Consider the following 25,697-nt stretch of genomic DNA (forward strand, 5'->3'; position numbering starts at 1 on the left):
GGGCGTCTCCGCGGCGGCGCGGGGCCACCTCCCTCATCCCCGCCCCCTGGCTCCCCAGTCGCGGCTGCGGCTGGACGGGAGAGGAGTGGAGTGTGTTCGCGCTGCCAGCCCGCCCCGTCCCGTCCCGAGCCGACCGGGCAGCGCTCGGGGGGAGCCGCCGCCCCATGCGCTGAGGGGCGGTGGGATGGGGCCGCGGGGCACCGGCGGCCGGACCGGCCGCGCCGGGGCGCCGGCTCCCGGCTGGACGTGCCTGCTGCCGCTGCTGCTGTGCACCGCGCTCCGGAGCCTGCGGGCCAGCCCCGGCAGCGAGGGTGAGCGGGGACGGGGCGTCCGGGCAGCGCCCACCCAGGAGGGTGGCTGCCCAGCGGTGTGCGGCTTCGGGCTCGGCTGACTCAGTTTTGGGACATTTTGGGGCAGGCGAAGAGGGGCTCTGGCCGCGGGAAGGCGTGTGGCACCGACCGATGGGGCTGGGGTGTCCCGGAGAAGGGAGGCGGCAGCGCCGCACGGAGCGCGGGCAGGCTGGCGCGGGTGGGTGTGCACAGGTGCCTTGGCACGGGCGCGTTTGGCAGTGGGGATTTTTTTTTTGCGGGGGGAAATGCGTGTGCGGTGTTGCATAGGTGCCTTTGCGCGGGTGGGTTGTCACGGCGGTGTTTGCTCGCGGTTTGCCCCGGGAGAGCCGCACAGGTGCATTGGCGCGGGTGGGTTTGCGGGGCTGGCACGGCAGGGCTTGGCACGGGGGAGTTTGCACGGGGCAGAGGGTCTTGCGGAGGGGAGCGGGGCCGGGGGAGGCTCCCAGTGGGGAGCCCTGCAAGCGCTGGCCGCAGTGCGCTTACTTCGTGGTTTAAAATACACGTATAAAAAGGAGAGAAAGCTGCGGCGTTGGCGGTGTGTAACCCGTAGCGGAGCGCGGCCGCTGGGGACGGATTTTTTTATACCTTTGATCTCCGTCAGGCCAATAGCCAAGAACGCGTCCAGGCTTCTTGTCTAGCAGGGTACTTCCAGTCTTTCAAATCGGACTGGGTTTTTTTCTCTCTATTCGCGGTGTGGGCGCTGGTTAGGGCTTTTTATTATTATTTTCGGATCCGCGGGCAGGCTGTAATGTGAAAGCAATGGGTGGAGAAGTTCAGTATCTGCAGGGGATGCCGGTGGCTCGAAGCAGGCTGGCATCGTGGTGCACCGTAATTATTTGTGAAACTCCTTTAGAAGGAGGAGGAGGTATTCAGGCGCTGGTGAAGGAAAACCATACCAGAATTTCAAAGATGTGGCCTGAGGTAACCAGCTAGCTGTAATTTATTTTCGAGAGCGAGAATAATGTGAATTGCAGTTTTCTTAAAAAAAAAAAAAAAAAGTGCAGAGGAAGGCGAAAATACTGTTCCTCTGTGTACAAAGATATCAAATGTTTGTGAAGTGCATTGGTTTGGGAGATGGTGGAAATGGTGTTGGCTTCGCCTTGGTTAGATAACAATGGGCCCAATCCTTCTGCCCCCACACTATTTCAAATGATTTCACCCATGGGAGCAATGCTGGTGAGATGGTGTAGCTGATTTCGAAGGGCTTTCCCTGTTACTCACTTTCCTTTTAGGAAGCACGCTGTCCTGTGTGCTCCAGTCTGCCCTGATACCGTGCTGAGAGACCAACAGATGCTCTGAGCCCCAACTCAGTCATCCTTGCCAGTTCTTGGAAAATATGGATAGTACTGACTGAGCCAATGGGACCTTTTGCCGAGCACAGAGGTGTCTCTGCGTGAACAGGCAGCTGCAGAATAGGACTTTTACATGATAGAAAACTCCTGGAAAGCATTAATGAAGCCACCTAGCAAATGGGTTTAGTGGTATCTTTCCAGGGAGGTTGCAGGGGAATATTTCAGTAATGATGAGCAGTGTGAGTGCTTGCTTCATGGTGTCCCTGCTGCTACTTTTCTGACTGCTGCTCTCTAATTTCTGTTTCTCCAGTAAATGCAAACCTATAAGACTGCTGGTAGGAGGGGTCTGACTGTGGACCTGAACTTATACAATAACTGCTGTCCTTTGCTGCTAGGAAATTTATTTGTAAACAAGAATTATTTGACAAGTGCTTCTCACAGCATGTCTCCTTTGCCAATTGCTACAGAACAGCTCCACGACTGGGAACTGCTCACCCTGCAGTACGTGGAGCCCGATGCATGAGAAACCTCGCACACTGATGTCCACCAGCCTAGCTGTGTGCCGCTGACACTTGTCACTGGTTTGCGTTTGAGAAGTTCAGTTTGGCTGCTTCTGGGCTCTGATGAGATTCTCCCCTGGGGTTAGTTGTTCAGCTGGTTAGGAACTTTACTTTTGCTCAGATGGAGGTAGCCATCTTAGACTGGTGAATAATATTTTCAAAAGTTGGTGATATTGCACTTTTTTTATTTTGTTATCATTCATTGTACTCACTGTGGTTAAACAACTAGCCAATACCCTGTGCTGTGTAGGTGTGTAACTGGTGTGTAGTTGTATAGAGGATGACAAATTCTCAGAATTTTTTTTTCTGTAACCCTGAATCACATTTTTTGTTTCTCTAAATCTTATTGTAATCCACAGTGACTTCATGGGATAAGATATATGCAGTTAACAGTTCACAGTATGTGATGTTCTGTTTTACCCTCTAGTAGAGGAACACTTAGGGGAAAATGCTTTAAAAATCTAGGTTAAGATTTGGGGGGGGGTGTAAAGCTAGTGGCAAGGGCCACTGAATTTCAGGAACTCCTGCCATTTTTATGGAGAAGTATTGAGGGCCCAGCCTATATCTGGTCACCTTCATAGATATTTTCAGTAATGTATTGAAGGATATACATTGGGAAAACTGAATTAATTTTTTCTCCAGATTATTCTGTAATAGCTACATAATACAGATTTTATTTTAATCACCTTTCCTCAGTTTATATGTTAAAAGAAAAATATTTAGTGACAGATGAAGGCTCAGTGCTATTTCATGCATTTTCAAGTGTTATTTAGCTGTTATTTTTAACTCTTTAGCAGTGTTCATTGATTAGAAGCAGATATTTCCTTTTTTTCTTTGACTACAATTACAAATTCAGAAATTCATCAGAAAGAAAATATTCCAAAGAGTACACTGAAAGTATAGCACAATTTTGTGAAGTGCTGGTATTCCAGAAGTGCATTATTATTTTAAAATGCATTCCCTATGATAATAGGGTGCGAAAGGCAGCCCTGCAGTATGTGACTGGGCTTCCTGCACTGCCTTTAGTTTAAAAATGCATGTGTTTTAAATCTTTCTGTTGTAAGTACTAGGGTTTGGGAAGTGGCTTATGTAAATTATTTATGTGAAACACAATGAATGAAGGATTTGTTTAAAGACTCCCCCCTTCACCCTAAACCATACGATTTGTTACACATCGCCTGTGTATTTGGAGTGGCTTGCAGATTGTGTTTGGTCGTCACTCAGATGACCTTAAAAAGTGTCGTGTGGGCAAATTATTAAAATAATGGAGCATGTTATATCTGATTGCTTATCACAAAGTAACTCCACAACATATTTGCATAATTGTAATTAAATCAAAGTATATTTCATTTTAGGGCTTTTCAGGAGAAGTGTTGATGAGGCAGCGCTTAGCAATGAAGTGTACTGTTAAGAATAGTACATTCAAAAGAAATGCCGTTTTAAAGAATGACATTGACTTATTTAGACAAAGGTGAGAAACACAAAATGGGTCTTTGTAATGTGTTGAATTTGTTTTAAGACTAGAGGGATGTTCTTTTTGTTACAAACTCCTGCATTTGATCCTTTCTCTCTTAATTCTTCCAGGGCTTTTTGAAGCTCGCTTTATCTCAGTGTATCATTTTTCATTTGAATGAATGAATAAATTAGTACAATTAAAGGGGTGGGTCTGGTGCTGGCAAAAATAAAGGAAGATTGTAATTTGCAAATTACTCATGCCAGAGCTTGAAATGAGCCTACCTGTTCTCAGTGTGTAGACTTGTGTGTGTGTTGTTTTATAGTGGTATATAATTTCTGTGTCATGACACACTGGATAAATGCATATTTAGGTATAACATCACAATGTTTATCTTTAATCAGTGAATGAAGTCTTTTTCAGGAAGTTTTTTTTATGTAGTAGAAGCAGGTGTGAAAATAGGCTTAATTTTCATATCAATGTATTTCAATTAGTCTAATGCTTTGGGTAAAAATACACACGATCAGAACATTCTGCTTATTAGGTTGCTCTTAGTAGCTTGGCTTAGTGTGTCATGCATTCACACAGCTAGCGTATTTTGTGTAATTCTGTAGGTATTAAGTGCTGCTAGGGTGCCTATACCTTGTGTATGCAGAACAGGTAAGTCTGGACGCATATCAGTGTGCTCACAGTTCTTTAAGGAGGCTTTAAGGAGTTATCAGTTCTTTCTTTGGTGTGTTGGAATAGTTCCCTGTGTGCTTTCCGTGACAGCAGAGCATAGCCTCAGTGTCATGGGTTTATTTTACTCACTGGAGTAATCCCATTAATTTTAAAATTTACTGCGGTGGAATTACTGGTATGAGGAAGGACAGCTCATATCTAATGGTCTTTTTGGGATCTGTCTTGTGTGTGATGTATGGCTTTTCAAGAGGTTTAAAATGACTCAATCATGGCTTTAAATGGAACTGCTATCCTTTTGACAGTAAAACATTTGAAACTCAGCACTTTTAAGTCTATGACTAAAAGCATTGCTGCCTAATGACACATTTAAAAAAAGGGAAATAAACAATAGCAAAGATTGACTCCAAAATAGTGCCTATTCCCTTTTAAAGCCTATCTTAAAAATTGTGATAAATACTAGAAGACAGGCAAAAAACAGTAACTGACTGTCTGCTTATAATATGGTAAATGTTGACAATGTAATGTGATACGTAAAGCAGCTATTTGCACATCAATATACAGATGAGTAAACTGGCAGGTACCATGGGAGGAAGGGAAGAGTTAGTAGGTTTGTGTGACAGTTTCTTCCCCTTCCACTGTTAACTCTTCCACCATTACGTCACTTGGTCGCCTGTTCTCTTTCTGTTAAATAAGAAAACAGAATCTTGCCCATGAAGAAGCATTTATTCTTTGCATTAAAAAATACCCGGTGTTTTGCAGCAGGATTATGGGGGGTAGGGCGGTGGGCATCACGGTAAGAGCAGGATTTCATAAAATCTAGCAGAAATTGCAAAGGTGGGACAGAGCACAGAGCATTCGACCCAGGAAAGTCCAGCTGAGTTAGCTCAGCTGAGCAATGATGTTGCACCCTGTTTCCTTTAGGGTCTTCAGATGTGGGTCTGTTAGATTCCCCCAGTCTTTCTGACTTGGAGCTACATTTTTAGTGGTCCATTCCTGTAAGTGTGCCCATATGTATATTCTGGAATAGAGACAAGCTTTAAGCATTGCTCCGGGATGTCAGGGAAATGAAGACCTTCCCCAAAATAAAAAGAAAACAAACTTTTTTGGCCATTTTAAAAAATATTCTCACTTCCTCCTTAGGAAATAAATTGAAATCTATATGTGGTATAAGGGCAAAATGAGATGTAAAAACCCTAAACACACAAAGATTAGTCACTTTATAGAAGCACTGAATTTTTTAGTTAAGTGCTTGCTTCTATGGAGGAAAGAGTATTCAGTGCAGCTCTTCAGCAGATACTCAACCTGCTGTCCAATAAAAAGGTTTAAAAAAAAATAAATCTCATTCTTTTAGTACAGCATCTAAACACAGAATTGAAATCTGTCACAAGTGCACCTTTCTCAATGACCCTAAGTGTTGGTGAGAGAGAGAGTCTCATTTCAACCAGGATGGACTTAAACTGGGTACTTCTTTTCTTAACTCAGAGAATGTTGCAGAAATACTGTATTAATGATTGCATTGAAGTGAACAATTTTTTTATACCTTACTCTTCACTAAACTGATTTTCTTTGATCTCTGCTAGAAAAATTGCTGCGTATTTTAAAAGTTACTAGCGAATCCCTTTCTCCTTTGAAAATATATTTTGTTCTTAAGATGTACCTGTTGTTTGTTGTTTTTTTTTTGGCACAGGCAGAATGGAGAGATGGATCATTCTTTGTGTTCACATCATGCCTGTCCCCCAGTCTACTCTGTGACTAGCTGGACATCAAGGTGACAGGTTTTGCTGAGGTGAAAGAAATTGCTGCCCCAGTTGCTTTCACAGCCAGCTGTATTGGCAAACTTGAGCACTGGCCTTCAGTAGCTTAGGTGTCTTTAGGGATTTGTTACCCTTTTAGTTGTCTCTCTGACCTATTATATCTCTTACAGTCTCAGTTTTGGTATTTGCTATGGCTTTGGTCAGTGCATTATCTGAACCTCTCTGAAGGTTTAATGCGCTTATCCTCTTGGAAGTGGAAAGCAATTATCCCCATCTACTGTGAGGAAGCTAGTCTTGAGGGGACAGTCAGGAGATGTAGGCACTGCAATTCACAGCACTTGGCTTCTGGGTGTGGTTGGTGATGGATGTCTGTTTGCAGAGGTCTAGCATCATATGCTAGACCTCCACCCTGTGGACAAGGGTGCTGGGGCCTGCAAGCTGCCCTGGGCTGTGTGTATGAGCACAGCCTTCCCACTGCTGCTTTGCAAAGGGGGCTGATGATTCTTTGGGCCAGAAAAATTACCATGGGAGTATTCAGTGCATGCTGTCTCACTGGGGATGTTGTTGGTGGGAAAACACCCTCCTTTTCTCTCCCTCTTCCCTGGTGTTTGAGTCGTGCAGTAGGTATGTTAGGAGGACTTTGACCAGGTAGAGCTGCTTATGTGACCACTAGCTGGAAGGATGAGAGATGCCTCCTGGAGGAAGTGATATAGCATGTACTATCCCAGCAGATCCTGGAATACCTGTATGAGCTGATCTGGCATCCCTAAGGGCAGAAGGTGATTCCTGCCCCTTGTCTTCCCCCTGGCAAGCTCCTGAACATCAGTTCAGCCAATTGTGCCTTGGGGGTGCGCATTGAGAGGAAACAGTACCCTGCAAGAGTTGAGAAATTCTAGGTTTAGGTGGTTGTGTCGCAGGTATTGAACCTGCAGGAGAGAGGACAGAACCCTGGAATTGCAGGTTTTCATGTTAGCTAAGTCATTTTGATGCAGGGGGCAGTACTGAAGTGTCTTGCCAAGGTATTAACTACTGAGTTCTCTAGCCCAGATCACTTCATGTTAGAAAGAGGTGAGAACAGCCGCTTTGAACTTTGTAATTCTCTGAGGGGATAGAGGAACATATGAGAGGAAATGCATTATTCAGTATCAGTAATGAGTATTTCTTCATGTTTCTGAGTGGACTTGTATGACTTTTTAAACTGTTCTGCATGTCCCAAACCAGTGGAACTACTTGAGGAAGTTATCTGCATACTTGCTTTGTAAGTTAATTTCTAAAAAACCCCCAGTTGTTTTGGTTTATCCATCTTTGCTTTAGTAATATTCACAAGCAAGTTCTTACTAAAATATGTACAATGTGTTGTTCCCACTACCAACCTCCACCCTCTTTCTTCAACAGAAATAGAAGGGATAAACTGTCAACCCCCTTGAAAAGCCAATAGATCATCTTAAAACATTTTTTTTCTCCCAAATGCTTTCTAAACATTATGTCAGCTCCTTTTTTTTTCTACTTGAGTGAATTCTGTGGCAGCAGAGCAGTTATTATTGTCAACAGGAAGGCTTTATTGGTGGTGGACAGTGAGGTCTTGCAAGTCCACTGGTAGTGAAAGCTGACAGTCTTGACAGGTTTGGATGTGTCTGTGCCAAGTTTCTTTCCTTTTCTTCAGTTTAGTTATATGTATAACAGAATTTGAACTCCATGTCTTTTAGAATACCTTTTAGGAACAGAGACCATAGAGACCATATTGTTTCTAGCTGTTAATTTAGGGAAGAAGGTGAGATTTCATCTCAGCCCTGCCAGCAGGTGTTTTGATTGTACTGAGAAGCTGTTGGGATGTTATGGCTCGACTTCGTCTGTGCTTAATAAGGTGCTTGCTTTAAGTAGGGTCTTGAAGAAACTGCCTTCTTCTTGAAGGCAGTGTTTGCCTCCTTCAGTGGTTTGTAGATGTCTTGACAGTGGTTGGAGATCCTGGTCTGCAGAACAGCACTGCTATTTAGTTTCTCCACGCAGGCTAGTTGTCATGTTGCAGGTGCTGGTTGTATGTTGTCTTCAATGGAAGCTTCTTTTTCCTTCTTAGAGGTAGAGTGATGCTTGCCCAGCTGGCTACCCCAGATTAGTGCTGCAGCCAGCTCAGAGATCCGCTGTTGTGCTGGTACAGCCGTTTTTTCTAGCGAATCTTGTGAGTGAGACTGGAAGCATTTTACTGGCTTTCTTCACAGTGAATAAATCCTTTTCAATTAAATGGCGATTTTGGTGGAAATGGGAGTGTTTACAATGAAAGAAAAGTAAACCATACTGGATTTTTTAAGTTTCTGGGCACTTTGGCGTCAAGCTAACCTAACCACTTCTGCTTTTAAGTTATGTATGGTGGGTAGAACAAATAACTGCCTCTTGTTTTGACTGCAAATTTTTGTAAGGAAAAAATCAGCAGTTTCCTATTTGTTTTAGTGGGTCTGGTTATCAAAGAGAGCTTTTTGCCCTGCTTCTTGGTGCTACAGCTGGTTCTGTGCCTGCGGGAAGAGTGCAGCCAACCTGAGGAACTTTGTCAAAGGACAGTATCATACCCTCGTAAACTGGGTTCAAGCAAATTACAGATGTAATGCAGAAATTACTGGATAAAATTCTCTGGCTGATGTTATGATTGCCGTTGTCCATCTGGCCTTAAAAACCTATGAATCTGTGATGCAGATTCTAGCGTTTTGGCTCTTGCTATAAAAGAGAATCATGATAACTTGGAGCAGAATGAAGCCAACATAATAAAATATAAATCTGCAGTTAATATTAGTTTGCAAGTTCATTAAGTAGTGTATACTTTCTTCCTCCAGTGGGCTATAAATAATAGGTACTGCTACAACTTGCACTCTGCTGTAGCTTGTTTCCACTGATGGAAATGTTTCAGAGGTTCTTGCCAGTGTGTGTTTTGTCCTAACTCAGTGTATCTAATTAATTCAAAACATCTGTTCCCTGATGACTTTGATTTCTTTCAAGAGGTTTTTTTTCATTTGTTTATGCTTTCTTTGGTTATTTTTGACTGTCACTTGTTGCAGTGCCTTGGATGTATACTTTTTGAAGAAATACTTGGCAGGGAAATACAACAGGGAAAACAGTTGGAAAATGAATGGCAACAATACTGCAATAAAACCAGTCAAGATTTATGAAGCAGGAAAACTTTGACTCATGATGATGATGAAGATTCCTCTGCAGTCGGTATGTCTTGGTAGTGCTGTGAACTCCGGGAGTGCTGGAGCAAGGATGGGGAGGTATGCAGTGTAAGGAGAAAACAGCTCTGTTAATGATGTGTTGGCAGCTATACCCCCTCATTTGGGTAGAGGAAAAGAAAAGGAGAGCAAAGACATCAATCTAGCTGAAAAGTTGGTGATGCTTTTTAGGAGACGTTCTTATGAAGTGCAAAAAGCTGCTGCCGCATCATGTTGTGCACCTTGACCTCCATCTGGCAGAGGTTTCACCTCATGGTTGGTTGTCAGTGTGTGAGTATTCCTATGAGTATTCCACGAGCTCTGAATGTTGGGTCAGAGCTGGGGCTACTGTGATGTAGCTCCAACCTTTCCGTGGATGTCCATGTCCTGTAGAGTGCTGTGCAAAGGGGGCAGAAGCTGCAGGAGCAGCCTGAAGGATGATGTAGGAGCACTTGACTCACACTTTCTTTCACATAGGACCTTAGACTTCGGCTACCCAAAATAATGTTCAGATTCCTGTTCAATCTGTAATAAGCATATTAAAGCAGAGTTTTCCTTCAGTTATTTAAAACAAAACATGTTTATTAAAGTGTTATTCTTTAGAAATGTGCTACTTTAGAAATCATATGATATTTTCAAATATTTATGCAGGCTTTCAGGAATGTTTCTTTGCTTCTGTTCATTTTATGATGAAACCTGTAGTTTTAGGGTATTGATTTGGTCAAAGAGGATGTTCTTTTCCTCCTGCTTTAAGTGTATTTCAGTGAAATAAAAAAAAAATATTCTTTTGGTTTTAGAGCTTCATGACACAAACTCCATCAGATTTTGCTATTTTGACTATTTTACTCATTCTAGAGCTGTTAGTCAGGATATACTTTGGTAGAGAATGCTCTGTGGTAAACCTTAGCTTGCAAATGGTGCTGCTGAAGAGCAGGATTACTCCAGTGTATAAGGTTTTATTGGAAAGCAGCTCAAAGACCACGGTAACCCAGAAGAGTTCAGTCTTTTGTATGCCTGTATAGACTTTGCCCTGGTGTAAGCAGTTAAGGTTTTTCTGGAAGATCTTTAGATACTGGAATAGCAGGAGGATGTGTGGCTGGTAGGATCAGAAGTACTCAGTGTTCTAGCCTGTTGGTGGGGGATTTTTGGTTTTTAGCTTGGTTTTTCTTCCCATTTGAAATTGGAGTGAAGAAAAAAGATGCTCCAGTTGATCCTGCTCCAGTCCAGAACTAGAGGAGCCATCTCTCTTCAATGGTGTGATCAAAAAAATCCTGGGCAAGCTAATGCTGCTACATGGCACTGTTTTAGGTGGCTGTGTCAGATGGGGAGCTCTGCTGTGCAGGCAGCAGTGTTGCTTTAGGTGAATGCTGAATGCCATCAGCTGTGGTATTTCATGTGCTTCCTTCCAGCCACAGTCCCTGTGTAGCCATGGTGAAGCTGCTAAATGCTGGCTATATGAACATGACAAAGACATTTGAGTAAAAACCCAAATCCAGGCTCCCTGATAAAGATTCCTGAGTGAAAAGCCACGGTTAATTCACCAGCTAGAGTTCAAGGCAAAGGTTTAGATCACTTCTGGTTTTATTCTATCTTGATTGCTCACCTGTAGTAACCAGCATGTCTGAGAATAAGAGTGTATGCAAACTCCCCAGGCTATTATTCTGTATTTAAAAAAAAAGAAAAAAAATAGAAAAAAGAAGGGATGTGGTATGACTTTAGACTTAATCATCATTTATCCTACCCTGAAGGCATGGAAGTTAATGATGATATAGATCTGTGTGGTTTTGTGTTCCCCTTGACTGAGCATTAGAAATAATTAGGGCTTGTGGGATGGATGCACTGATGGTGGAGATGAGCAAAAAATATTTTTGAATGTATATGCCTCTTCCAAGTCTGCTGGCAAAGATACAGGTGCTAAGTGTATGCTTATGGGGTCTGAGGTTTCTTGCTTCTTTGTTGATATATAGCTAGCTGGTGTTGAGGAGAAAAGGAAGTGGGAATAAATGAGTTTTGTTATTTTGGAGGCTTTTAAGATCATGGGCTAAGCAGAGTTGCTAGCGATTTCTGAAGAGATTATTTTTTTTTCAACAAGGTAAGCTCTCCTGTATCCCAGGTGCTCCTGAATACAGCTCTGGGTTATGCCTGTGGAGTAGGAAGTGTTGGGGGTAGTCCAGGAGTCCCAAGCTGTACAGGAGCTGGCACTAGACCTTTTGAAATATGGAATCCTTACGCACATCGTTGGACATGTTCCTGAATTACCTCCTGCAATATCCTGGATGTTTGCATTATTTGGTTATTAGACAGCCCCAGCCAAATACATGCTAACAGTCATCACAGGTTGAATGGGGAGGAACTGGTTTTGCTGCTCTGTAGAAGATCTCTGGTCTCTTTCTGAGTCTTGGTGTGGGTCAAATGAAACACAATTTCAGGGGTTTTCATTCAGGTGCAGAAAGGCTTCATCCCTTCCCTGGTAGCCACATGGTGAGTTTAGAAGCATCTGTTTGGAATGGTGACAGTCCTTCCATAAAATCTCTGTTAAAATGTTTTCCTCTATTCCAGGTAGCTTCTTTACCTGCTACTTTCCCACTGTTTCTTTCCCAGCCTGGCCAATCTGCAGCGTTTTGATGAAAGCTATTTCAGCAAAAATAATGTTCCAGCCAAGCTGGAATGTGATGGGAAGAGAGATGGTGCTCAGCCTGTATGGGCTTGTGTAGCAGGACTGTGATGGTGACCTCTCTGGCAGTGCAGGAAGGGAAAACTGCCTGAGGAAGCATTCCCAAAGTGTTGGTAGCATGATCTCAATGAGGAACTCTTGCAGCTGGGCTGTTGGAGGAGCCATCCTCTTGGAGAGGGGATTCTGGGCCCTGGCCTGGTTCAGGGCTGCATCAGGGTGGGGTTGTGACATGGAAATGATGGAAGTAAAGCTCAGATGCACTGGAAATGACTGAGTAGGATGCTGATGGGGGAGACGCAGACACCTTGTATCCAGATGGAGCAAATGATAATATGTGTTTATACTAGAATTTTGGGGCTCTTCAAAGCAAAAAATTTCTGTCCTTGCAGGCAATTTAGAATACTACCTAAATATGTTCATCAGAGGAGACTGACAAAGTGCAGTGTTTTAGCTGATATGCTGTGAAAGCAGTCCCAGACAGATGCTCACGTGGCAGTCAGTGTCTGCTGTGCCTTAGCAGCCCCTCAGAGTTGTCTGAGATGAGCTGGGTGCCCCTCTGATCTCCAGAGAACCCCAGGTACAGTGACAGCTTAAAGTCACTTGTCACTTTTGTCTTCCTGGCATGTGAGTTTTGAGTTATTGCATGGTGCCTTTCAAAAGGTGTATTCCATCCTATTTATTTTACTCTACGCAGAATGCTTCTAAAATAAGAGAGGAAGTGAGTCTTTTCTAACTGGGGATTTAGTATTCAACTCTGCTAGCTGACTCACTGGTTGGAAAATTCCCACTGACTTGACTTAGCGTTGAATGGGTTGTATTATCTTTTCATATGCAGAAAATTATTTTGAAATTGAAGTTAATAACAGCAATTTAAAAATTGTCATTGATAGAAAGATAATACAATATTTAGTTGTATCATGTTCTTTTTATGATCTGATATTCGAATAAAGCAGTTTTTCTGCTTTTTTCCTTAATTAGCATGTCATGAAGAAGCTTGTGACATCAAACACAGCATCTAATTACATTCATTAGTAGCATCTCCAGGACAAATTTTAATTAAGTTGTACAATGTAGATCAATACTTGTTTTGCATCCATTGCAACCTAACAACAAGAATATACTGTTCTGCACAGTTTAATTACAGTGATTGTAATAGAAGGAATTTGAGTAAACCCGCCATTTTTGCCATTGCACTCCTGTCTCTTACATTTTAAAACAGTATATGTTTATAATATGGGACATGTTACTTTTGTGTGTCTTATTTTGAAGAATATTTTAAGGTCACTCTTTGTATCCCATTGAAAAGAAACGAAGTGTAGTTCAGGAGCACTTGGATACTAGTGCTTGACTTCAGCTGGAGCAGGAGAAATTAACAACCATTTTACCTGAAGACTTCAGGAGGGGAAAGAGTGGTCGTCACTGGGTGACATATCTGGTGGTAGATGTTAGCAATACATTTATTTTGTACTGCTGTTGAGTGGAAAGCCACCTAATTGTATGTTTACTTACTGTGAATATAGTTCAGTGTAGTCTCTGAGTATTGCTTCCACCACATGTGCTGTAGTTTGGTAGCACTGACAGCTTGCAAACTGTTCTCTCTTTTGGCAGGAAAAGGGAATCTAGGAATGAAAACCCTGAGTTACCAAATGTATTTTGTTCAACATCAGGAAAATATAGCTGACCAGGCAGAACATATGTCCCCTGTGACAGTGTCCTGCATTAATACTTGCATACATTGTGAAAATATCTGGATAGACAAATCTTTTTTAAGACAAGTATTTGCCAGAGCTGAGAACTGGTTTTTATTTCCGCCTCAGTGTTGTATTTTTGTGTTTTGGTCTGGTTTTGTGTACCAGGGACTACAGTAGTCAGCCTTCAGTGCAGTACAATGATAAAGACCAAACTGATTTGGAGAACTTTATTTTTTTCAAAATAAATCAGTTGTTTAATCTTAATTTGTTTTTAAGTATTCCTTGAGATTTTAAAGGAGTATGCTTTGTAGTATAGTGTACTTTTGGGTTTTCTTACTATGACTCTATAAATGGTATAATCCTGAGGGTTATGATACTTGCATACTTCATACTTGTGCATGCAACCTGTTTGTTTCTCTTCTTCAGCAATCTTTAATACTTACACGGTTGCATTTCTAAAAGAGTGAGCACAAAGCCTCCTCCACCCATTTCAAGCTTGTTCTTGGTCTACGTAATCACAGGCTAGAAAGTCTTGAAAGTTCAATTACCAAAACTTCCAGTGGCACTTTTAAGGAGCACATAGGGTGGAGGTCAGGAGTTGAAGACCTAGGGAAATCAGATCCTTTTCAGGAAGGATGTGAGTACAAAATGTGAAGTATTAGGTAGAAAACTATACTCATAGAAGAGAGTGTTGTAATCCAATGAGGAGGAAGTGTGCTTTTAAGGTAGAAGAAAGTTGCTCCTAGGTTGAGATTTTGCATGACGTTGATGATTCAAAGACAAGCTTTTAACTTGTAGATTTAAAGCCCTGGGTACAGGAGGTGGAAGCTCAGCACCAGAGGCTGCTACGGTTTTTCTTAGCTGAGTTAAGCGTGTGTAGATTTAGTTACTTCACACTTCTTACTCAGTATTTCAGGTAATATGAGGGGGAAAATGTTATAAGCTTGGGAATAGGGGTTTTTTTGCTGTTTAGTGCAAATTGTTGATTGCTTATGTGACTCAACAAAGCTACTATGAATTTTTGTGTGTGAGAAAAAAAAGATCCTTTGGATATCTTATAATGAGGATGTCAAAGACTGGAGGGAAAAATATGGAAGAGGGAGAAGAGAATAGATTCTTGATAAGATTAATACTCTAATACTTGAATATAAAATACTTTAAAAATTAATTCATGATAATCAGGGAACTCTGCATGTTGTTTCTGGTTTTGTTTTTGTCCTAAAGGCCTGATTATGGTAAAAACACATGCCACCTTAGAAGAAATGTACATATAAATATGCAAAGATGTTTGTGAGCATATATTTATGCCTATATACTGTATGTCTGATATATGCACATAAACACATTGTGTGTATTATGTATTTATTCCCTCCAAGAGATCAGATCCTAAGAATGTAAAGGATCTAGTTTTTACAGAAGTTCAGTGGATTTGCAACTTGGTTTCAGTGGCAGATCTCAAAGGAATAAACTAGTGCATGCATAGAATTGTCTTCGGTGTATGACCTCATTGTTAGAGGAGTTATTGTTATTCTGCTTTACAAAAATCCAGTTTCCTTGGTTAATTATAAACAATCTGTTAGCCACAGTCACCCATACCATGAAATATCTACTGGAGTTTGTAATCTGTCCATCTTCCTTAACAGTTTTTTTTCTCTTATTTTCAGTGAATTTACTGGACTCACGTACAGTAATGGGGGATCTAGGATGGATAGCATACCCAAAAAATGGGGTAAGTCTGTGTTGTTGTTTGCTTTCTCTCTCACAAATTATACTAATAGTTTCCATTCGGAAAGTAGACTACTGGGTTTAGAAACTCCCTGGAGTGATCTGTCGGCAATGGAGGGAAAAAAATAAGTAAAACAACAAGCTGTGACTGGAAAAATGGAGCTGTGTGGCTAGGGGATTGATTTATTTATGTAGCAGAACCAGCCACAAGTATTAAAAAAAGGATCATGAGTCAACAACCTCACTTCTCCCCTCCCCAAGAAAATCCGTGAGGTTATTTAAATTTCTTTTAAATTATAAATTCTTGCTCCTTCTCTTGAGCCTTTGGGGTAAATGTGGAACACAATTTCTGGAGGTTTTCTTCTGAAACACAGGGTCTGGAACACTGCTGTATTAAATGAACAAGGCTGTTCACAATTACGTCTCAGAATCATGAGAAAGCTCCGGGAGCTGATAACACTGGAACAGGAGTTGAGTTTTAAGCACCTTGAAGAATCTCTGTCCCTTGCACTGGAACAGATTGCCCAGAGATGTTGTGAAGTCTCCCTCCCTGGGGATATTCAGGAACTGTCTGAATGCAATTCTGTGCCATGTGCTCTAGGATGATCTTGCTTGAGCAGGGTCGTAGGACCAGATGATCCACTGTGATCCCTTCCAACCTTACCCATTCTGTGATTTTGTAACTGAAAGAACTCGGCCTCCTAATTTGATACCTTAAATACGTGCTGGAGTTCAGGTGCATTAATACCCTTCAGTGTGTCTACTTGACCTGACTGCATCATGTGAGTAGTCTTTGCTGTGAGTTTTAGTCTCTGATTTGGGGCATCCTTGATGCTGTACTGTAACACAGCTTTGGTACTCTTGAAAGGTTGACTTCTGCACCTGGGTACCACTGGCTGGGTATTCCTGCCAGTTCCTGAAAGCCATGATCACTGTGTGAGGTGAGAAAGCATCCTAAGTCAGAAATGCTGCACAACTGAGCCCTCCAATAGAACAGCTCTCAGGAATGTGTTATTCCAGAGTTTTAGTCACCTGAAACAGGCTGCAGAATTGTCTTGGACTCCAGTTACATTGTCATAAAAATGGTGGGATTGTGTATGTAAAATTCAGCCAACTCTGCATATATATATAGCACTGTAAATTAAAACCTGGTTTTCCTTATATTCTGTGTGAATGAAAGGTTGTGGAAGTGGCAGCCTCACTCAGACAAGCTGCATGTTTACAGACACCGATTACAGCAGGAATGTAAAAGCTACACAGGAAGCTGATTTTATTTTCAGCTCAATTCAAGATCTAATCCTGTTGCAGTTAGTCTATAACTTTTTTTATCTATTGATTTAAAACTGAGAACAAAAGTTGCTCCCCTTGGGCATCAAAATAACCAGTGGCAGATATGCTGGCAGAGCAATATTTTAGTGCCATGGCACACCATAAAGATCCCGATGTCCATTTCTTAATGCATGATGTTTTTACTTTTTGCACGTCTCTTAATATTTTTCCTGTGGTATAAAGAACAGTTGCTGTATATCCCAATGCCCTTACAGGAATATCAGTAGACAAATAGCTAAACCTGAGGAATTCAGAATACTTCTGAGTCTGTATGTGTAGATGAGTAAATGAAAAGCTAACTGTCCTATGCATAAGCCTCAGTTGTATCTTTTCATTTATGGAAAACTTTGTGTGTTTACAAGCTCAATTTCCAAAGACCACCTGGAAGTACACTCATGAATGCCAAATTCGAAGTTACCGACTCAATAGGGAGAATTTTTTTTCCTTGATTAACTTCTGCTTTTTATTTAAAACTGAATTAGGCAGTTGGTTTTCAAATTTCTAGAAATCCCTTCTGAATCTTCTTTGTTTTCATGGGACATCATAAAAATTTAGTAGGTTAGTCCACTTGTCTCTTTTTTTTCATAATGTATTTGAAGTATTTTACAAGCGCTAAAAAAGATTTTCCCAGACTTGCTTCTCTAACTGCCATATCTGCTCTGCAGTCAGCTGTGCTGCAGTTATACACGCTTGGCTTAATTTTTTTTAAAATATCTACCTAATATAAATATTTTAATTAGCTCTCGCTTCAGGATTGAATTTGGACAAGGAGAGAGCTTTAACTGAGGTCAGAGATAGGCATTCTCATGTTTTTTGAGGCATCCTCATATAAATTTGTTATCTGAGGATTTCCTCCTGGGGAAAATTTTCAAGGTCCATGTATCTGCCTGCACAGTTCCCCATCAAGTAAAGGAGCAGAAATGTCATGATGTGTCACACTTTGCAACACCACAAAGTGTAGATACAAACCATGGGCTGAAGTAAGCTTTTTGATGCATTCTGTTTTATTATTGCTAAGAGCAGTATCCTTAGAGTCTAATCCAATCTAATTCCAAGTAGTTGGTAGCAATTTCAGTGGTAGTATAGGTCCAGCTGAAGATACCTTGGTATATGAAGGTGCTTTTGAAGCAGCCTTCGAGTCTTCCAGTATTGCTGCTTCTCCACTTGATATTTATTATGAATCTTAATGGAACTTAGTATGTTTTCTAGAACCACATCTGATAGAAGTAGGAGATGATACCAGAAGCACAGCTGCTGTTAAAGAAGGCAAGTGTTTAGTCTTTGTCATTGTATGGGAGGGCTTGGGAGAAGTTATCTGTGTATCACAAAGGCTCAAGCTGGTAGGTTTTCAAAAAAAAGATTTCCATATTTAAAACAAGCAAGCAAAACCCTACAGAAAACTCCACCAAAACAATGGGGATAAGAGGTCTAGGCAAGCCAAATGAACTTGATTTTGTCAGATCTTTTGTAAGTGTCATAGTCTAAACATTTTTGTAGCTGTGTGCCATGCTAATTTTTGTGTATTAAAGCTTCAAGACATTGCATGCTCCAGGGAGGTCCAATTACCTGTGCTTTGCCTGTTGTTCACATCATTTTTGCTGAACATAATGGGAAAACGTGATCTAACTTGGGAAATAAAAGCAGCATTGTATAGGAAGGAGACTGACCCTCCAGTTTGGAAACAGACTGTGCTTGGAGGTAGACCCGTTTCCTGCCTGTCATCTCAAATGAAGCACTGCAGCTGTTTAAGTCCCACAAGCTCAGACCTTGATCCGCTGCTAAACAGTGCGCACCAGCTCATCTTGTGAGTAATGGATTTTATGGGAAGGGAGAGGAGCACTTGAGTCAAGGGTGTCCTGTAAAGAGCTTTGTCTATCTGGGTAGTTTCTTGGTACAGGTTTGGGTGGTGGGCATCATCCTTGCAGCCTGGCTGGCCTTCATTTCTCCCGTGCACATAGAAGGTAAGAAAAATCCCTCTCTTCCTTTGTATGGAGTATTGAGAGATGAATAGAAATGAGATGACTTAAATATACTGTGGCCAAGCAAGGTTTTGAAACAATGTCTCCTCGTGTGAAAAACCAGCTGTTGAGCAGAAGAAAGTGCTTTCTTATTTCTGCTACTTTGCTGTGAAGGATAAATTGCAGTAATGTGGCTTCCTGGCTGCCCCGTGTAGGTTCAGCAGCTTGCAGCAGTTCTGTAGTTGGCTCTTAAACCTGCAGTTATATCTGTTAAAACATGAGCAAAGTCTGTGTGGGGTTCTAATGGCCATGGAGCTCAGAAAAGGGACTCTCTACCTGCCAGTAGAGCGTGGTCAGCATGAAAAATGCTGCCCCTTTCACACTCAAGTCAGGAATTGATCCTGTTATTACATGCCAAAGGGACAGTTTGGACTTTTCTTTGTGGCTCATGGAAGCTTATTTTAACTTGAAGGAGGGTATTGTAATTACCAGAGGCTATATCAGAAAAGTCTGGTCCCTGTTGTGTAGTAGGAAGCCCTCCAAGCACATGAACAAAAACAGTCAGGTTTTCAGTTAAAGGCTGTGCTTGTACAACAGGCCTGCAAAATCTTTTGCCTCTGGACTGATTCCTGGGGCGCTGTTTAGGATTACCCAAGCTGGGCACATCAGAGGTTTATGTGTGCATTATATATGGCTGTGACACCAGCTAGCTCTGACCTGCAGAAACTGTGTGCTAAAGATACATTTTTATCATATGGAAGCTCACAGAAGTAGAAACGAGTAAATACTGCAAGAGAAATAGTCAGATGAGGTGGAGCAGTGTTTGTAGGCCTCCTCTTTCTCCCTTGATTTGGCAGGAGACTCTGTGATGCATTTCAACTCTCTGCAAAGCCACAGCAGGGACAGAAGCTACAGACCCCCGTGTAAACCTATGCTGTTAGCTTTACTTGGTCTGGCCAAGTGAAAACAAATTCACTTTTAACAATATTCAGGTGATTCAAATAGAATCTTTCCTTAGGTGGCTTGATTTATTCAGCAGTATGACTGATTTTTGTTTCAGTGGCTATAATAGTGCTGATTTACTTGTTTCAGACCTTCCCGCCTTTGAGGGTTTATTTTAAAACTTATTTCTTTGCAGCTTAGAAGTACTCTTTTTCTGTCAAAATTGGAATGCCACACACCTGCTTTGCTTCTGTGTAATGGGTTCTCTTCCCTCTCCTCTGCCTCCCATTTATTTCCCTGACCTTCCTGTAGCACAGAACAGGAAAGCCTCTGTGGTCCTTGGAGTATTGGCTTTGTGATGTGGCTCATTGCACAGCTCCATGTGATGGCATTTTTTTTTTTTTTTTTTAAGCTCAGACTGGAAAATAAACATGTACTAAAGAACCTGGTCCTGTGGAGTAGTTCATTTTATGCAATAAATGAAGAATTATGAGAGAGCTAGATGATTTTTTGCATGTGAACAGCAAGAGGGAAAGCCATTTCCCCTCCTTTGGGTGGTTGATAAGGCTAAATAGTGAAAGATGGGGGGGGGAATTCAGGCAGACTGATTCTACAAGTTGCTTCTCATTTATATAGGATGATGGTAGGTTTGATTTTTTTGTTTATTTGTTTTGGGTTGGTTTTTTTCGAAGCAATATTTCTGGCCTTTTTTTTTTTTTTTTTAGGACAGGTACCCTAGGGTGCTTCTTTGAAGTTAAAAATAACAGCAGTTTGGATTACTCAGCATGATTTCTGAATAGACTCATGTTGCTCTCTGTCAATCCTAGTTCAGATAGAGATTTTACACAGAAATACTGGATTGGAGGCAGTGTTTGCCTCAGGGATAGAAATAAAATAAAGGAGGAGGGATAGGGGCTAGTGAAAGGAGAAGGAGGATTCTTGGCACCACTGAGCTGTGTTATGTAGTTATGATTATAATTGGCATTTTTGGGGCAGTACTTTTGGCAGCCTGTGTTGTTTTTCCTGCAAATGCTGCTGCTTGTCCGTGGCCAGTGTAGAAAAGGAATCAGAGGGATAAGCTTTGTGGTTTAACCCCCACCAGCAACAAAGACCCATGCAGCTGCTTGCTCAATCCTCTCTACCCATTGGGATGGGGAGAGAATCAGAAGGGTAAAAGTGAGAAAACTCATGGGCTGAGATAAAGACAGTTTAATTGGTAAAACAGTTTAGCTGGCACACAAGCAAAGCAAAATAAGGAATTCCTTTAGTACTTCCCATGGGCAGGCAGGTGTTCAGCCACTTCCAGGAAAGCAGGGCTCCATCACACATAACAGTTACTTGGGAAGACAAAACACCATCACTCCAAACGTCCCTCCCTTCCTTCTTCCCCTAACTTTATATGCCATATGGAACATCCCTTTGGTCAGTTGGGGTCAGCTGTCCCAGCTGTGTCTCCTCTTAACTCCTTGTACACCCCCAGCCTCCTCACTGGTGGGGTGGGTTGAGAGGCAGAAAATAGCTTCACTCTGTGTAAGCACTGATCAGCAGTAAGGAAAACATCCCTGAATTATCAACACTTTTCAGCACAAATCCAAAACATAGCCCATACGAGATACTGTGAAGAAATTTAACTCTATCCCAGCCAAAACCAATACATATGCCAGCGTGCAAGAATGCAATTCATACCATAGCAGAGAGCATGATGGAAATAAGTAACACCTGAGTAGATAAAAAAAATGCATTAATGACACCCTAAAAGCCTGCGATTTGGCGGCTTTGTTTATATGTACATGTTTTTGTGCATGCACAGATTGGTAAGAAATGTACTTCACATCTAAGTGTTTGAAGTACTCTGAGTAAGCCAAACACAAGCGGTAATACTTAAAATTTTCTGTTCTTTATGGAATAAAGAAATTTTACACGAACAATTTGTGGGATGATGTTGAGCTTAATGGAGTAGAAACATACAGCGGGGGTTTTTTCCACTAGAATTTATTCAGGTAATATGCAGTATCTGTATATATCTATGTAAACTTTTGTCCTCTGTGACCCTCTTTCTGGTTCTTCTGGTCATTTTTACTCATATGCTGTGGGGCCATGATAATATGTTTTCTTTTGGTTACGCTGCCTGTTCAGTGTTCCAGAGTCATGCATCCTTGTATTGTATAGCATAAATTCCAACAAACCTACACAAACCAGGTGATCAATTTTGATCTTTACCAGCCCTAAGTCTGAAGCCCTGCTGTCTGAAAGCTTGTCCTGACTTGGTCTAGGGTGAGATCTGGTTTTGTTTCTCTCTGAGCTTTGTTGTTTTTTATTTTTTTTTATATTGGGCTGCCTAAAAACCTCATTACTGTTACTCATTCAGCAACCTGTGTTTAAGAGCCACTCCTCATACCTGCAACATATTAGCTACAGTATGTATCTGCTTTTAAACCAGAGCACCTCATGCTAGACAACAGTTCTCATTTAATAGCCTCACTATTTAATTCATGTCCTTTCTCATATTTTCTTTTCTATCTGAGGTTAAATCTTTTCACTCCATTTGAGAATGCTCTTAAACTTGTTGTCCTGGTCTCTCAGCTGGCTGCCCTTTGGTTTGTGTGCTGTTGACATAAATCAACCTTCATTTGGAAGCAGCATCTGGCGAGGTGTAGGTCTTATTGAAGGAGATCTAAAATGCCTAGAGTACTCTAAGGTATTGTAAAATAAATTAATACTAGTGAGATTAAGAATAAAGCAAATCTTTATCTTGGCTAGAACTGTATTACTGGAATAATATATTACACCACAGAAAAAACATAAAGGTTGATCTTTCAGTATATCATTTTGTAAATACTGTTGTCAGCATTACGTTCCTCCACACAGGCTCACTGGGCAAACAATAATCTCTTTTCATGCTAAAACGTCTCTTTTTTTTTCCTCTAGTGTCTAGGAATTACATTTGGGGATAAAAAAGCTTGAAGAGCATTATCTTCTAAAACCATTGTTTTCTCTGTTACTTTTGTGACAATTTCAGAAATATTGGTATCCAACATTAGTAACTGTAGAATTAAAATATATTAATGTAGTGCTGCCATGGAGAATCTGAAACTTTACAGAATAAAATATTACCATTACAGAATGCATATGTAACAGCCTAGGATTTATAAAATGTGCATTAGGATTTTATAGCTTATGTTTATGAATTTTTGAAGTGTATTTCTTACTATTTCTTGTGCTAAACATACGTATCAGTGGGTTACTTATCACTTAATTTCATAATCCTTTTATAAGACTTCAAATGCACTGGCCCCATTTGACAGCATATATTTTTATTCAGGTTAATGGCTTTTTTTGGTAGCTAAATTTAAGAATGCAGTCCTATTTGATCTTCTTTTGATGTTACTCATTCAGGAAAGCCAGCTAAAAAAAAAATTAAATAAAATGAATGCTAGCTACAGAAAGGAAAACACATGGTAAAATTCCTGAAAATAATGTTAAGATGAAAGCTGCTTTTTTGTCTTCATGATTAGTTCATTGCCTTGTGTATTGCACAGTGAATGAAGACAATAAAAATTAGAGGGCTTATTTGAAGACCCAGTGCAAAACCAGCAAGGAGAGATTTTTGATTGGCTATTGTTTTACTGCAAAGTCCTGATATGTGGTAATTCAAGAAATAGTTTGGCAGCTGAACATCTATGACTGTTAGAACAAACTTGCATCAATTTTTCAAGTTACTAATGGGAACCATTCAGGATTTTCTCTGTTTGCTTGTCCTGGTCAGAAAAACAGGGTGTTTTTCTGTTGCTGAAGGCTACATGCACATGCAAAAGGTGAAAGTGGGACTGGGTTCTTGCCTATTGAAAGAAAATGCCAGTATTTTATTTGGAAGCTCTTTTTGCCTCAACATATTTTGGTTTTATAGTCTTCAATTTATCTTTAGATGTCTTTATTTGTGGGGAAAAGCACGCTGAACTATATGACTTAGTGTGTTTGACTAAAACAGGCAGTAATCATGAGGTCTGTTGGTATAATATTGAAAATACTGTGGCAAAACAGATTAGAGATTAAGTATGAGGAGTATGCATGGATGCAAATACATGCTTTGGAGGCTTGTGAGTTAATTCTGCTCCAAAGAAAAGTGGTAGCTCCTCTCACCAGCTTTTAGGCTCTTCAACATGAATGATGAAGCACTGTTGAAGAGAATGTGGGTGACACCTGGCTATCAGTCATCTCTGCGTTACCACTGTGATATTGTATGCTGTCAGGCCACCATGATTGATTGTCTGTACCCCGTGGGATGAACAGTGAGTATAAAAGAATTGCAGAACATGGTTTGGCTGCTCCTTCCTCTGTCTGTTCAGTGTGTTTGGGGGGGAAAAGAAAACAACACCAAAACCGCCTCAAAAAAATAAAGACCATGCTATCCTGGGGGGAGTTGTGAGCATTTAGGAGAGAGAACAGTTATTTCTTACATCTATAATGGGACTTCACTGATTCTTAATTCTATTTCAAGATTATATCCTGAAGACATGTCAGTGATGTAGTAGTGATTTACAGTTAGGAGTGAATGACACTTGCATGTCAATTTGATCCTCAACTAGCTCTGTATGATCTTAGTGGTCTTAGTAAGGAATAATCTGTGAGCTGCGGGGAGGAGGCAGGATCAGACCCTGGGGTTGGTGAAAAGCAAGCTCCCTCAAGAAGAGTCGGGGCTGTGGATCAGCATTGTGATGAGGGAGAAGGACAAGAAATTGCGTGCTGAGCTGGGCATCCCTGGGATAGCTCGGAGAAGGGTGTGATGATGGCAAGTAGTAGAGATTGCTGATGGCTTTCTAAAGCATGGATCTGTCAGATCAGGCTGAAACATCTCCACAGCCCTTTATTTGCCTCCTTTTGCTGCTTTCCAAGAAGCATAGTATTGTTAGATTCTTTATTCTTGCCAAAATGCTCTGATGAGCATTTAACCTGTGTATTCTTGCTTATTTCTTTTTTGTGATTACTCCAGCAAGCAGCAGGCCACTGTTTTGATTATATTTAATTCTTGATTTTACAAAATAAGGAGTATAAACAAATTAGATTAAAAAAAGAAATCAAAAAAGCAGATGTATTTAAATTGTTAGAATACTTCTCCAATACTAAAGCCTGGTTTCACTTTAAAATCTTACTGATTTCCATGTATATTAACTAACTATACATTGAAGCATATAGTGTCCTGTAGATCTGTTACTGGTGTTGCAATATGATAAACTCTTTTAAAGATGTGTGTTTTCTGTGGATAATTGCCCTGCTTGAGATGCTTTCTTGCAAATATGAGAACTTTTGGCTCTGAAGGTGGGCAGGACTGAACTTTTTTGCTGCAGAAATTCTTATGTGACTTCAGCAAAAATATTTTGGGGCAAGTGACCTGGCCCTTGTATTCAAAGATCTTCCTATAACTCCAGTGATTCTTCCCATAATATTGACTGTATATAATGTGGTACAGAAGATGCAGTTGGCAGAAGATAGCACAGAGTATTTCCTAATAAGATTTGAGATGCTGATGTACACCGTTAATCCATTTGCAGTTCTGTCCCGGTTGTAGAAAGAGCTGCAGGCTTGGTGTTTTTCTTGTGCAAGTCAGCCCCTCCCCTGCCTTGCCTTTGGCTGTGAGCTAGACCAAGAACTGAGGAGAGAGGGCAGGGTGGGAGAGGAGGGTCATGACAGGTCTTTTAAAATATCTGCTTATTGAAAGAGATAATTCAGAATTAATTGTTGTGGGGGTTTTTGTTGGGGTTTTTTGTGGGGTTTTGGTTTTTGTTTGTTTTTTGTTTGGTGGGGGTTTTGTGGGGGTTTTGTTTGGTTGGTTTTTGGGGGTTTTTTAGGTATTTGAGTTTCTCTGTGATGCATATGTGCTGCTTTTAGGGAGCAGTCCTACTGGGATGATATCCCCAAGACCTAACTACTCAGCAGATACCAGGGGGGAGGAAAACTGTGTTTTTCTGAAAAGGAGGATTTAAGACTTGCTGGTTTTTTCCTTCAGCTGTTTAGAAAAACTAGCAACTTCTGTCTATGCTGGCAGCCTTTTTCATTGGGACCTCAAATTTATTTTTTTTGGAGGGGGGAAGCAGGG

The 25,697-nt window shown here is 41.1% G+C and overlaps 1 protein-coding gene across 6 annotated transcripts in view; it reads left to right on the forward strand.

Annotated features, from left to right (window-relative positions):
* Positions 1-236: 236 nt before the first annotated feature.
* The window catches only part of EPHA5 (EPH receptor A5), a 200,407-nt gene continuing 174,946 nt past the window's right edge, over positions 237-25,697 (forward strand). For 5 of the 6 annotated variants that reach the window (XM_017805944.1, XM_017805949.1, XM_017805946.1 and 2 more), the window contains exons 1-2: positions 237-311; positions 15,314-15,378. In XM_017805944.1, coding sequence (XP_017661433.1) covers positions 15,340-15,378 — 39 coding nt within the window. In that variant the 5' untranslated portion in view covers positions 237-311; positions 15,314-15,339. Of the gene's footprint in view, positions 312-484; positions 529-15,313; positions 15,379-25,697 lie in introns of those variants that run through there. The other variant, XM_017805945.1, reaches the window with a different exon arrangement.

Source organism: Lepidothrix coronata, unplaced genomic scaffold (genome assembly GCF_001604755.1).
Source record: "Lepidothrix coronata isolate B3197 unplaced genomic scaffold, Lepidothrix_coronata-1.0 Scaffold13, whole genome shotgun sequence".
NCBI classification, from domain to species: domain Eukaryota; kingdom Metazoa; phylum Chordata; class Aves; order Passeriformes; family Pipridae; genus Lepidothrix; species Lepidothrix coronata.